Consider the following 15,218-nt stretch of genomic DNA (forward strand, 5'->3'; position numbering starts at 1 on the left):
GTGTTCCTATCCTTTATTTGTTTAAAAAATGGGTGACGGGAGGGATCATGTGAGGATTACCTGTTGCGTTCCCTTCCTCTGGGGCATCTGGTATTGGCCTCTGTTGGCAGACGGGATACTGCTCTAGATGGACCTTTGGTCTGTTCCCTTATGTTCTTATAATGCAAAGAATTTAGGCTTGGTTAAATCCGAAAAATGCAGATTCATTGTTACCGGTACTTGGAAGTCTGGGTTTAGTTGAGGAGGCACATTCCTCTGCCCAGGTCTCTGCTGGACTTTTGAATCTCTGCCAGGGTCAGAACATGGGCTAATCTCCCAGCACTTATGAATTCCCGTGGTTTGGAGCCAGAAGGTATAGCCACAAATGTTCCTGTAATAGGAAATGCCCATGTGCATCTGAATTAGGACAAATGCCAGATTGAGGTGTAACTCTTAACTCATGGTTTCCTTGTCTCTGATTCTGGTCAGAGATAAGTGATAAGATCCTTTTGCAAAAAGTAATCAATGAATATCAAATGAAGTATGGGGTACTGGAAATAACTGGGAATTTCTTTTCTTCCTGTCACATATTACAAAAACAAGGCGATATTCACTTAAATGAAAAGGTGACAAATTCAAAACCTACAAAGGAGACATTTTTCACATAATAGATAGGCAGAACTTGTTGCCTCAGAATGTGACTGAAACCAAGAATTTAAGATTTAGAAAGAGACCGGATATATATGGATATCCTCTTGCAGAGAAGATACTAGACTAGACTGACCTTGGGTCTGACTCGGGTTAGCAATTCCATTGTTTCTATAAAACCATTTTCAGTCAGTAAGACATATCAGTAAGTTATACAGGGATTTTGTGATGCATAAAAGATTCTTTAACTTGATGCCAAAGTGGAAAAAAGAACAAATTTAGCTTAGATATTAACAAACACTTTTTGATGATATGGTCAAGTACAGAGCAGATCAGCTTGGTTAATGAGGAAACTACAGCCAATCAGTCTGTCTTTAATATAAGGTTCCATACATTCCAAGACTAGCAAGAGATCCTCCTTGATACAAGCCAGGACCTGAACTTAGTGACTTGAGAAATCACTTCCAACATTATTACTATTATATTATCATTTAAGACGATTAATTATTTGAATGTATAAAAGGTCTCTCTTGCCACAATTAAGCAAAGAATTTGACATAAGCTTTAACAATTTTCTCCATTTCTTATTCGGCATACAGTGGCAGTGAGTGGCTCCTTAGCTGAAAAGCTGAAAATAACATATCCTTGCTAAAAGTCTGATATTTAACCTTTATTTTCCTCCCACCCACGCACCCACCCACCGCATTCTGTAACAGGCTGGATCACAATCTCACACAGCTGTTTTCACATGAACAAAAAGCATGCAGATTTTTAAACTGTTTTAAATTATTTTAAATGCAATTGACTAGCTACTCTATAGAAGATGTGTATTTGGGTAGAAAATGTGAAAGAGAAGCTGAGGAAGGCAGTGGATTGGAACTCAAGGACCGGGTAACTTCTAGGGGTTGTGTCTAGGATCAGTGGAGGGGAGGTAGGTGATTGGCAAAGCATGGAAGGAAAATGAAAGGATGAGGTGAGGACATACTCCAGGGGCAGCGGAAATGGCAACGTGGGATTTTGAGTGACACTGAGAAAGTGCAGGCAACCATGGATAGAAACATAAAGATGGAGGTGGAGTGTGTTGGAGAGCACTAGGGAAAAGAGAAACCTTTGTGCAAGTTAAAATTTAAACATTTGCTCAGTACAAAACAAATCCTTTTCTGAATTTCACAGCTTGTGCCAAAGTGCATATATCCACACTAAGCAGGCAGCCAGCTGTCACGACACAAGATATGAAGAGCTTACCTACAAGCACATCTGTTTTGCTCAGTCAAAGTGCCAAGTATTCTTCAGATGCTGAAGCTTCTGGCTGTGTTTCCCCAACCACTTGCTGCATAGCTCCCTTAGTTAAGGCCAAGATTTTGATTTTAAAAAATAAAGTCACCACAGTGCATCTAGGATCGAGCTGTTATCTTTCAGGAATTAAACATTTTGTAGTGGTTGGCCTGAGGGCCTCCTTTATAAGTGTTGTAAGGAACCAACTTTTGTTAATGCTATTACTTTTTTATGTCACTCTGGGTATGTCTACACTGCCACTCTAGTTCGAACTAGGATGGCTAATGTAGTCATTCAAACTTACAAATGAAGCCTGGGATTTAAATATCCCGGACTTCATTTGCATGTTCCCGGGTGCCGCCATTTTTAAATGCCCGGTAGTTCGAACTACCTGCCCGCGGCTACACGCAGCACGGGCTAGGTAGCTCGAATTAAAGCTCCTAATTCGAACTACCGTTACTCCTCATACCATTACTCCTCAAGACATGTTCAATGTTGGCACTCTCGGTGCCGGAACAGGGTCCAGTGCCGATGTTGTGGCTGGACTCGGTGCTGAGGATGTCGGTGCTAAGGGTGCCGACAGCATTGGTACCGACTTTTGTCGAGATGTGGCACACACTACTGGACTCAGTGCCGAAGTACTGCATACCTGTTTGTCCTTGTCCGGTTTACGGGTCACCATCAGTCCTGAGATGCCCAGCTTGTCCCCCGTACTCACTCTGGTAGAGAGGACAGTGACAAGGTCTTCTTTTTATGTGCCACCTTTGGAGAAGTGTGACGTGGCGGCATGGTTGAAGGGTCTGGCTGAGGCTGAAGGGCTTTGTCGAAGAGTAACATTTTGAGCCACATTTCATGGTCTTGATGTGCCTGGGCCATGAATTTTGAACAATGGGAACACTTTTGGGGGATGTGTCCCTCACTGAGGCATCTTATACAAGATGCGTGCCCATCAGAAGCGGGCATGGAATCTTTGCAAGTTGAGCACTTCTTAAACCCTGGAGACCCAGGCATCTTAACAGATTCTACTAATTATTTTTTTAATGTGCTAACAACTAACTAGAACAATATGTAAACTAACAACTAACAAACTAAATACAACTCCTTTCTCTCCCCTCTCAGATCCTGTCAGGATTGACACAAGAGGGAGCTGTTTCTCCTTCTATGCCCAAAGACGGTTAGGAGGAACTGGCAGAGCTGGACTACATGACTGAAAACGGCGTGAAAAGCCGCAAGATGGCCGCCGCGCATACGTGGTCCGGCAGACAACGGCTAAATATCTCTAATCTGCGGCACTGGGATGAGCCCAACACCCACAGCGGAGCACCCACGGGGACACTACCCGAAAAAGAACTGATTGTTGTTACCTAAATGGAGTATTTTGCATTTGTCCTTATTGAATTTCATCCTGTTTACTTCAGGCAATTTCTCCAGTTTGTCCAGATCATTTAGAATGATAATGCTATCCTCCAAAGCACTTGCAATACCTCCTGTCTTGGTATCATCCACAGACTTGGTAAGTGTACCTCTTGTCATTGTCTAAATAATTGATGCAGATATTGAACAGAAGCAGACTCAGAAACGATTCCCCAGAGACCCCACTTGTTATGCCATTCCAGTGTGACTGTGTACCATTGATTACTACTCTCTGGGAATGGTTTTCCAGCCAAGTCTGCATCAGTCTTCTAGTAGCTCCATCTAGGTTTTAATTCCTTGGTTTGCTTATGAGAAGGTCACGAAAGACAATATCAAAACCTTTACTGAAGTCAAGATATACCAAATCTGTCACTTTTCCCTTATTCACAAGGCTTGTTACCCTGTCAAAGAAAGCTCTCAGGTTGGTTTGATATAATTTGTTCTTCCCAAATCCCTGCTGATCATAACTTAACACCTTATTATCATCAAAATGTTTGCAAATGGATTACTTAATTCTTTATTCCATTATCTTTCTTGGTACTGAAGTTTCTTGGTACTGAGTGGCCTGTAATTCCACAGGTTGTCCTTATTTCCCTTTTATAGATGGGCATTATATTTGCACTTTTCCAGTCTTCTAGAATCTCTCCTGTATTCCAGGACTTTCCAAAAAGAATTACTAAGGAGTCAGACATGTCCTCAGGCAGCTCCTTGAGTATTCTAGAATGCATTTCATCATGCACTAGTGACTTGAACGCAACTACATCAGGGGTCAGCAACCTTTCTGAAGCAGCATGCCAAGATTTAACCCTCCTGCCCTGGGCCATTCTGCTCTCCCGGGAGGGGGAAAAGGGGCTCTCTCCACTGCGTGCCCCATAGACCCACCTGGGACAATGCAAACCTTTCTACGGACTACCACTTGCTAATGGAAATTCACCACCTATTAATTACATAAGTATGCCCCAGCCATTTTGCTAGTGCTGCAGCTGGGAAGAACAGTTTAATTTAAATTATTAAACAGATTAAGCATTTTAACTTTCCTATGTTTATCAAATTTCACTTTCAATAAAATAAAACATTATGTCCAACACAAAAGGTTTTAGTGTGTTCTTTATTTATGGCAGAGCTGGGGAACCATTTTTGTGTTGGGGGGTCACTGGCCCACAGAAAAATCAGTTGGGGACCACTCGAATGAGAAGCAAAAAAATCCTCTCCAAACCCCCAACCCTCACTGATGTGGCCCCTAATGGGAACACCTCGCTACTGTGGTGTTCCAGCCCCCCAGGGGGTGAAGGGAAGTGACAGGGAGGACTGATGTTCAGGACTTCCCATAGAGCAGATTTACTTTTCTGGGGTTCCAGAGTTAGTGGATTTTGTTCCCATCCCTTAGGCTCTGGGGTGGGAACAAAAATGAGGGGTTCAATGTGCAGGACTGGGTTGCCAGTAAGTGGGATAGGGATGTATGATCTAGGTGGGAGGTGGGCTGCAGGACAGGTTGAGAAGAGCAAGGTCTTGAAAAGAGTTTGGTGGCAGGAGACGGTGTGGGGTGGGGATACAAGAGGGAGTTTGGGGGCAAGAAAGGGTTGAGGGAATAATGCAGAAAATGTGAGAGAGTGAGAATGCAGCCAAATAGCTAGTTGGGAAAGAAGGCAAAGAAGTGGGGAGTAAAGGAAAATGCAGTTTCTGCAAAATAAAATTCTATCCCCCCTCTGCTCCATGATCCCCTGCAGCCTGATCCCCTGCACTGTCCCATGCTCTTCAGTGCAACCCCTACCCTCTTCCATCCTGCCCCCACATCCTCCTTCATCCCTTGCTGTGCTCTGTGCCCCAGTACACACATCGACAGGACAGCAGCACTGGGACTTGCAGCCCCCAGGGAGCAGCACTGGGCAGGGAGAGTCTGTTCCCAGCCCAGCCAAGCCAGTGACTCTGGGGTTGGAGTAGAAAGAGCCTGGGGCTGCCAAGCGCTAGCTCCAGCCCGGCTGGGTGCAGTGGGGCATGGGGAAGGGGCGCCATGCCCCTCCCCCCCACAGCCTGTGTGGAGCAATGCAGCCTGGACCTCGGTGCCCATGTGTGACCAGCCACCCAGTCCCTGATCTGTGAAGCAGGCCCAGACCCGCCCCCTCCCAAAGCAAGAAGCCTGTAGCCGGGGGTGGGAGGTGGGGGGAGAGGAGGAGTTAATCTCTTGCATACCCAGGCCAAGCAAAGGCAGCCCCACAGATGCACGTGCGCACACGCATCTCCTATCCCCCACCGCAGAAGGAAGCCGGAGCTGTTGCTCTAGCCTGCAGTTGTGCGGCTGAGGATGAAGCTGCAGCATGAGCTCTCTGCTGCACAGGAGGAGGAGCAGGACTGAGCTCCTACCCTACATGCCACTGACAAGCAGCTCGGTACTGGGGTTGCCAACCCTTAATCTAGATAGTTTGATCTTATTTAGTGCATTGGCCTTTCTGATTTTATTCCTACATATCTGTGGTATCTTACTATATATTTTAGAAGTGTGTTTGTCTGTCTGTCTGCCTATCTGCAAGTCCATTTGTTCAAGCACTCCAAATGGTAAGAGCTGGTATCACCAAACTCAGGATACATCTTCCTCTTGCCATAACTTAAAGCAACATAATGGTTTGGTTGTGCCAGGAAAACAGGATGTACCTGGAATGGGATTGCCTCTCATAAAACCAAACAGAAAAGAGACAGAATCACCAAATCAAGTATAGTCCAAAAAAACTGACATAAGTAAGCAAATGTTGAAAGAGACTAAACTAAGATGAACCAGAAAAATAGGATGAGCCTGGAGTACAATTGTTTTCTGTCAAAAGAAGCTATAAGGCTACGTCTACATTGGCCCCTTTTCCGGAAGGGGCATGTTAATTTCAGAGGTCGTAATAGGGAAATCCGCGGGGGAGTTAAATATCCCCCGCGGCATTTAAATAAAAATGTCCGACGCTTTTTTCCGGCTTTTAGAAAAGCCGGAAAAGAGCGTCTACACTGGCCCCGATCCTCCGGAAAAAAAGCCCTTTTCCGGAGGATCTTATTCCTACTTCACTTAGTACTTCACTTAGTGCTGTTGGAGAGTCAAGTTAAGTAGTCATAGAACTTACATTTTTAAAACATTTCAGTGGGAATCCTCAGTTGAGACTCTACCTCATAGGCTCATAAGGGCAGAATGGACTATCATGATCATCTAGTCTGACATCCTGAACATCTTAAAAAACAACAAATAGTCTAGCAGCACTTTAAAGACTAACAAAGCATATATCATGAGCTTTCGTCAGCACAACCCATTTCTTCAGATGAATGGACATCATGGGCCACCCAACCTGTACTAGACCCCTAACATGTATCTGATTCACTGAAGACTTCAAATAATGATTTAAAGACTTCAAGTTACAGAGACTCCACCATTTATACAAGTTTAAAACTGCAAGTGATCTTTGCCTCATGCTGCAGAGGAAGGCAAAAAACCAACCAAACAAAAAACCCCAGGTATCCGATAATCTTACCCCAGGGAGAATTCCTTCCCAATCCCATTAAAAGCCATCAGTCAGGCCCAGAGCATGTGGGAAAGATCCACCTTCTGACACAGGGGAATGAATTCTCTGAGGTAACTCAGAGCTCTCCCATTACAGTGTCTCACCACTGGTTGTTGGAAATAGTTACTTTGACGGAGCCCCCCACCCCATGCTTTGTGAACTGGACTCATGGATATGAAGATACATAACTCAAAGGTGGTTTGAGAGAATTATTTCATGTAACCCATCAATCTTCATGTAATGGTCTGCTGGTTCTGTTTATCTTACTATGTTGTATGTATCATTTGTGTGGATAAAATTAGACACGTGGAGTTAGGAATAATTTGTGTTTCCAATGTGTGAATTGGAGACCTGAAGGATGTTACCCACAACTTCTAGATGAACCACTGTAAAACAACCTTTTGTCCTTAAGTCTGAGCAGTGGTTGGTAGGGAGTGGCCTCAACTCCTCAACAAAAGGAATAGGAAAGGAGAGGCCTGGGTCTTTTGGCTGGGCTGCACCTGAAGGAAGGAGCCTGAGACTCCAGGGTGGGGAAGAGAGCGCTGGATTAGAGTGGCAGCTGGAAAAGAGGTTTTAGGGAGAGTTTAAGTTTGTACTGAGGTTTCAGTGGAGAATTAGCCAAGCGGTTTGTTTCTTTTGATTATTTGTAACCTACTTTGCTCTGCCTACTTTCTCTTATTACTACTTAAATCCTACTGCTTCAACTTAATAAAACCACTTTTATTTCTATCAAACCCAGTGTAAGCGATTGTTACCGGGGTGGGGGGGAGCAACCAGTGTGCACATTCGCCCTTTCATTGCTAAAGGGGGCTTGCTTAATTCTTTGGGGTTTGATCCCATCTGGGGAGTGCTCTCTCAGGAGGGTGGGCCCTAAACTGCACTCTCCTTGGACCTGAAGTGGTTCAGTGTCTGTACTGCTTCTCAGTGGGGGTAGGGCTGGGGCCTTGGCTGGGGGAGACCAGCGGAGTTAGCCCAGCAGGACTGGGTGGTGAGGAGGCCCAGAGAGCAGGAAGTTGAGTGGCAGTGGCCGTGTCAGAAGCCCTGGAGGCACCCCGGAGGGGTCGTCTGTGACCGCAACCATCACAGTTACTTCTGACAGTCACTGATTGAGTACATGCCTTTGTAGGTACAGGTGAACCTCAGAAATCCATGACTCTCTGGTCCAGCAATGTCCGTGGTCTGGCCGGGTCAGGGATGTTGCTGGACCAAAAAGCCTCCGGAGCAACACAGGGGCTGGGGAGCCCCGGCTGGGCCAGGAAGCGTCTGGGGAGCCTCTGCTCTGGCCCATAAGCCCCAGCATCAGTGAGGCCAGGCGGTGACCCAGAAGTTCCCACCCAGGCTGGGGAATTCCCAGCATTAGCAGGGACACATGGCTGGGGAGGGGGGGTCTCACGGGGAACCCCCAGCTGCAGCTGGGATGTCTGTGGCTGGGTGGCCCCAGCCAGGAACCCCAGGAATCCCCCAGTGGCAGCAGGGCCAGGGTGGCCAGGTAGTCTCTGCTGGGGAATCCCTGGCTGAAGCAGGGCTGGTGGCAGCTGGGTGGCCCCAGCTGGGAACCCTGGGGAACACCCTGCAGCAGCGGGACTGAACTATCTAAAGAATTTTGGGTTAAAACTTGGCCCCAGTGAATTCAATAGCAAAAATCCCAGTGTCTTCAATAATGCCAGAACCACAGAGTATCAAACAGAGAAAGCAGAGAACATGCAGTGTCACCCTATTGCCCGTAATAACATTATGCCCTTTGTGGATTTTAAGGATGGAGTGAGAGCCCATACAATCCTAAATTCTCACTTTTCCATTTCTTCCCATAGACATAAAGCTAGTGGCATGATTTTCAGAACTGCATAACACACAAATGAACAGGCAAAACTGCATCTGATTTGATGTACAATTGTTACTACATAGATATACATGAAATATTTCCACACAAATGGCAAACTGTCAGTTTGGGTCCTCAGTTATTATTATGATAGTAGCTGTGTGTTTAGATGAGGTGTACCAAATATACACACTCATGTCTTTTTGTAAACACATTTCAAAATGCATCCAGTTCTAAATGTCAAATCAAGTATCTTTTTGTTTTCAGATGCTAAACTAGTCCTCTAGGTTTTTCCACTATGGTAGGATAACTTGAAAATAGTGCTGGCCTACATCATGTAGAGGTCTGACTTTTCTATACTGGAAGGTACCTCCCAATCTATTAAGTCTCCTTGTTTAATCTCTCAGGGTGATCCAAAATGAATTCAAAAGACGAGTCATCCTTTTTATATCACAAAGGATAAAAAAGGTGGTCTTTTATATTTAATTCCCTAATTCATAGTACACGATTGAGATGAAAGCTTTTCCTTCAGGTTCTTCGGCCTTTTTCATCTAGAGAAAAATAGCTACATATTGTACCTCTGATTCCCCAGAGTATTTGCTGTTTTCTCTATTCACCAGCCCTATTTCCATACCCACATCTGCAAGAAAAAAAACAGATGTCCCACAGAAAGGCAGAATTTGTGCATTATGTATTATTAAATCCTTCTACACAAGATTCACTCTGCTCTTGCAAGTACTGTATAGGAAGAGAAAGCACTGGAAACAATGAATTATAATAGAATTTCTCCTGCCAACCACATTAAGTCTTCAGACTAATCCTCAGGGTAGAACTTAACACATTAAAGTACACAGGACACATTTAATATCAAAATAGGGCATTTCTGACAGATGAAAGACCTTGAGGCTTAAACATAACTGTCTGCAACCTTTTTCCATCAGAGAGCAATCCGTAGCCCTTAATTAATTCTTGGCATTTCTTTGGAGGCCAAAATTGTACTTACTTTCATTCAATTTTAAGAAAAAAATAGGAAAGACTAGAGATAACAGCATACTTCAATTGTAAAGAAAAAAGGTTATTTTTTGTTAATGGAACGAAAGGAGTAATTGTATTTGAGCTTGAATCTTCATACCATTGCAGCTACAACCCTCAAATAATAATATGGATGAAATCCAGGTCCTAAAGTAAATGGCAACATTCCCTACCTTTCAGGCAATCTTAGCACACCTCTGTAACTGTAATATCTTTGGGCACATTAAGGCACCACACTGACACACAATGGAAATAAACACCATATAAAAGCTTAAATCTCAAAAGGTTACCTGAACATGTGTTATGAGATCATATATACACCAAATACTGTAGCAAGTATTATGCACATTTCCAACCTTCTCTGCAGTAAAGTAAAATAGAAAATCTTACAACCAGACTTTCAAGTCTGGAAAGAGGTGAAATTAGCAGGATGGTGGTTTGTGTGCTTTTTTATGTGTACTGTCATGTCTTATTAATGATATTACGCCATGATTAACATGTTTAAAATTCACCAATTGAGGATCAGACACATGCTTAGATTACAAGCACTTATTGTAATGTTGAGTTCCAATCTCAGCTTACAGATACCGATGGCTCTGCTGACAGACTCTCACTTCTAGCTCTCATCTAACATATGCAAAGCTTTTAAATAAATCATTATTAATAATTGGGGATTAAATATTTCATGCCAGACCTACACTGAACTCTGACTTGAGTTAACAATTTAATTCTAATGTACAGCAATCCACATTTATTCAGCACCAATATTACCTTAATTCACAAAGTGATGGTTTTAACATATATACACAAAGAAATCTTACCTGGATAATGTGTTTCAGTTTATCAATAATTTGACTTATTACAGGATCTGTGCCTTTCACTTTTACTTCCGGATTTGCAGACTGAGCTTTGATTCCATTGCCAACCACCCGGTGGGTGTAGCTAATATAACAAAAGAAATATGACTTAGTAAACTTTTATAACTTCTTCAGAGATTGGATTTACGTGTAAACACAAACTTAATTGGCACTGCCATTCCATTTTAATGACTGCATGTGTATTTTGTCCAGGTAGGTTTTGTTACCGAAAAGTTACAGAGCAGGGTAAAATTGATATATTTTACAAAGTTGTGCTATGATGAGTCCTTTTTAGTTATTTCTGACCAATTTTAATGAAAAATAAGAATTGTGAAAGGACAATACTCCTTCGTGTAGATTATACCTGTCTGTAAGGTAGTCTTTTTTTATTTTGTTATGTGAATGAAAATTGGCTCTTACTTTGTATCTCTATCTTGACATTTTCTGCCAGCTGTTAATCAATTAAAAAGTAAAAGAATCTTGTGGTAAAAGTAAAAGATTCCATCACAGAGGTGTTACATACCAAAATTCCCCCTGCTAGATGTGCTCATGGTAAGTCATCATGGCATATTCAAATTCTGCACAATCTGAATTTTCATTTTGAACAATTTCTGGGGGGGGGGGGGGTTTCTGAAGAGAATTTCCTACATATTGAGTTAGCATGAAAAGGTGATCTTTGCCTGAATTTGCAAAGAGCCAGAATCAATAGCTTTGAAGACTGTGGTTTCCCTTTGTTGTTGTTATTGTTGTTCTTTATATAATTGGGTTAGAGTTAACTCTAAGCCTCATGAGGATCATTTAGTGTCAACAGTAACTACTTTGCTGATGGTCACTTTGGCAAGTGAAATAGAAGACAGGCTGGGAGTGAAACCTATGGAAAGTGGGAATTGGGGCAAAGAAAGAACAGAGAAAGTAAACAAAGAGAAGATGAAAAGAAACAGTGTGGGTATCAGAGCATGAGTGTGATTTAGAGTCAGAATGGGGGTTAATGTCAGGAGCCATGCCAAAAGTCATAGGCAGATCAGTAGTAGGGTTGATGAGCAGGGACTGGAGCAAGGTAAGAAAGCAAGATCCAACAATGACCCACAGTTCTCATCTATTTGCTTGGAGAGAGATCCTGTTCACAGTGCTGATGCCTCTTAGGGTATAAGGAGTTCCATTGGTTCTATTCTTAGCTGGGCCCACATGAAGGAGTTGGAAATGGCCAAGCAAACTGTGGGGACAAGAGCATGGGTGGTCTTCCCCTACAATCACTGACAGCTGTGTTCCAAAATAGTTACATTCTTCCCTAAAATCCGCCAAAAATATATCCAGTCTTTAGTTGGAGATGTGTATCCCATCATCTCTAAAGAAGATGGACACCAAATAGCATAAGATATTTTGGTGAGTAATCACTGATCTTCCCCGCTCGTATACAAATTTAGCCATCTCCCAATTCACAACTCTTCTGGCCTTGCCAATGTGGGAGCCCAACATATCCTCTACAGCAGCATTTCAGACTAGTTTATAGTCACTCCTGGGAGAAAAAAGCTCTAAATGTCTGTGTCCTAATGATTAAGTCAGTCCTTTTACAATTTCCCCCAAGTGTACAACAACCAAGTCTGCTGTCTTCTCTCTGGTCATTAAAGTTCACATAAAAGGGGCATTTGCTGGTCTTAGAGCATGTCTCTCTTGCCACATTAGCTGTGAACCTCTAGGAAAACTAGCACTATCTGTGAGCCAACATTAACATATTCAAACATTGACTCTCATGTCCCCTTCCTCTCCTCTTTGCACCTTTCTCTATATACCAACTCAGAGCTGCTGATAAAGAAAAGTTATTTATTAGTTCCCTTAATAGAAGAACTAGAGGACATCAAATGAAATTAGTGGGTAGCAGGTTTAAAACTAAAAAAAGAAAGTTCTTCTCCACACAGCGTGTAGTCAACCTGGGGAACTCCTTGCCAGAGGAAGCTGTGAAGGCTAGGACTATAACAGAGTTTAAAGAGAAGCTAGATAATTTCATGGAGGTTAAGTCCATAAAAGGCTATTAGCCAGGGGATAAAATGGTGTTCTTGGCCTCTGTTTGTCAGAGGCTGGAGAGAGATGGCAGGAGACAAATTGCTTGATCATTGTCTTCGGTCCACCCTCTCTGGGGCACCTGGTGCTGGCCACTGTCGGCAGACAGGATACTGGGCTAGAGGGACCTTTGGTCTGACCCAGTACGGCCATTCTTATGTTCTTATGAAAGTGTCCACCCTTCGGGTGGCCAAATGCATTATATGATGCCCATACATGAACTAACAACTCTGATGACCCAAACACTTCATTCTGAAGGAAAGGATGGACAGGAAGAATTTAGCACACAGACATGCCACACAACTATCCTTCCTGACAGGGATCCTAATACCCCTGTATGTTTTGGGAGGCCACCACTGATAGGCATCTATTGCTGCAGTAATCACTTCAAGCCTGAAAGAACAGGATCCCAGTTCACAAGGGGACTGCGACAATACATACTTTTTGTCTTTGACATCATCATGAACTGAAGTTTCTTTTGCAAGGCAACTTACTTCCTTTAAAGGAAGAATGACCTGCCACCAGAAGCCTCCACATTTTGCAAGTCTGTATTGCCTTAACAGAGGCAATCCCAACTTCTTCACACTCTTATAGTACTATGACTCACGTTCTCAGCCCCTAATTGTTTCTCTACTCCTCTCTCTTCCCCCTGGCCAATCACAGTTGATGTTGAATCTTTGCCACTCCCCGTCCCCCCACCACAATGCTTAAACTCCAAGGCTACGTCTAGACTGGCATGATAAGTTTTCCATTAAAAGCATTTGCGGAAAAGCGCGTCTAGATTGGCATGGACGCTTTTCTGCAAAAGCACTTTTTGCGGAAAAGTGTCCATGCCAATCTAGACACGCTTTTGCGAAAGAAAGCCCCAATCGCCATTTTCGCGATCGGGGCTTTTTTGCGCAAAACAAATCTGAGCTGTCTACACTGGCTCTTTTGCACAAAAGCTTTGCGCAAAAGGACTTTTGCCTGAACGGGAGCAGCATAGTATTTCCGCAAGAAGCACTGATTTCTTACATGAGATTGTCAGTGTTCTTGCGGAAATTCAAGTGGTCAATGTAGATAGCTGGCAAGACACAGCCCAAAGGATTACTTAAATCCTCAATTGATTAATTCCTTATTAGCCTGCAGAGAGCTCTCCACATAGGTGCTGGAACTTGAGATGCTGGAGGTGTTGCCGCAACTCCTGGCTCAAAGTGCTCTCCATCATATACATGATTTATAGTTTGGTTCAATGGCTCACGACACCCTCTTCACAAAAATTCTTCCAGCATCACTGCCCCTCCAAAATCCAAATTAAACTCTGCTACTTCGCAGTGGTGGGGGCAAACAAGCCATGACTGTGCTTTCCTTCTTTGTCTCTTGCTGCTGCTGGGCTGCTGTTCTCTGCCCTGCACATGCTCTCACTCCAGGGTAGAAGTCAGCCAGCAAATCAACTGCCAGGACCCACTCACATGCCAGCCAAGAAGAAACCTCCACTAGGCAAAAGATCTGCACTTGCTGTCTGCTGTGCGTCCCACCACTGAGCTGCCAACCTCCACGTGTGTGCCTGCCTCTGTTGTGACTCTAGGATTAGTTCAAGCCAGTCCTTGCTGGAAGTCTTCCTGTTACTTTGAGGCACCTGTGAACCCCACACAAGGAAGTCCCTGCAGGCTCCTCTGTTAATCCAGAAGCAAAAGGGGGACAAACAACCTCCCATATGAGCCAATAGCTCACATTAGCCTCATTGGCCAGCCTGCCAGGTGATGCTTCCCTCTCACTCACAGCCCTGAAGGTTGGGGGGAGATCCTTAAAAGAGCCACTGCCCTTATTTCTTCACTAGTCAAGGCAAACACTACATACCTTTGAGGCTGCAGGTTATTTGAAGCAGTGTAATTTTAAACCTTTGCACTGGTAAGCAAATGTAAATCAGATTATCATACCAGGATTTGAATCACTCTACTAAATTTTGGATAATAACATCCCAGTGTTGATATAACTTAGAATTTATCCAAATGGAATAAAAAAACAAAAAGGAAAAAAAAAAACCTCATTTGGAGTGAATGAAAAGGGTGTTATCCAGTTTTGGCAGGCTATCAAAGAAAGTATTTTTACCAATTTGACAACATTACACGTAATTCTCTTTGTCCACCAGGTCACAGTGCAAGTGTTGAAAGATCCTTTTCATGTTTCGCTACATTGCTAAATGATACACGTAGAAGCAGAGATCTCAAAAATATTCATATATACAGCATGCTGCGGTAAAATAAGATTTACAGAACAAAATCTTTCCCCCAGTAGAAGCCCTAGAACATTTACGTTTTCTTGTGTCTTATTTAAAGTTGTGATTTTGAACATTTTACACACAGACTATTTTTTCTTTCTAGGACTTTTGTGAGGAAGAACACTGATAATTTACAATGAGCATTGAAATCTTTTGTTTTCTTTCTTTCTTTGGGTGCCTATTGAGACGATTAGATAAAGCACTGTTTGATTGATACTAGCCTTAGAGAAAAGTTTATAAAATTTAACATTGCACTATAATATTTACCATAGTGCTTCATAAAAAAGGCATTTTTCTTTGCTAAAATTAGACTTCCTTATATATCCTTCTTTGATTTTTTTTCAAGC

At 43.1% G+C, this 15,218-nt stretch overlaps 1 protein-coding gene across 3 annotated transcripts in view; it reads right to left on the bottom strand.

The window, feature by feature from the left end:
* The window catches only part of GPC5 (glypican 5), a 935,733-nt gene that overhangs the window by 618,236 nt on the left and 302,279 nt on the right, over positions 1-15,218 (bottom strand). For all 3 annotated transcript variants that reach the window (XM_089775428.1, XM_075918825.2, XM_075918827.2), the window contains exon 6: positions 10,518-10,638. In XM_089775428.1, coding sequence (XP_089631554.1) covers positions 10,518-10,638 — 121 coding nt within the window. The remainder of the gene's footprint in view (positions 1-10,517; positions 10,639-15,218) is intronic.

This window comes from Pelodiscus sinensis, chromosome 1 (genome assembly GCF_052426305.1).
Source record: "Pelodiscus sinensis isolate ZL-2025 chromosome 1, ASM5242630v1, whole genome shotgun sequence".
NCBI lineage: Eukaryota > Metazoa > Chordata > Testudines > Trionychidae > Pelodiscus > Pelodiscus sinensis.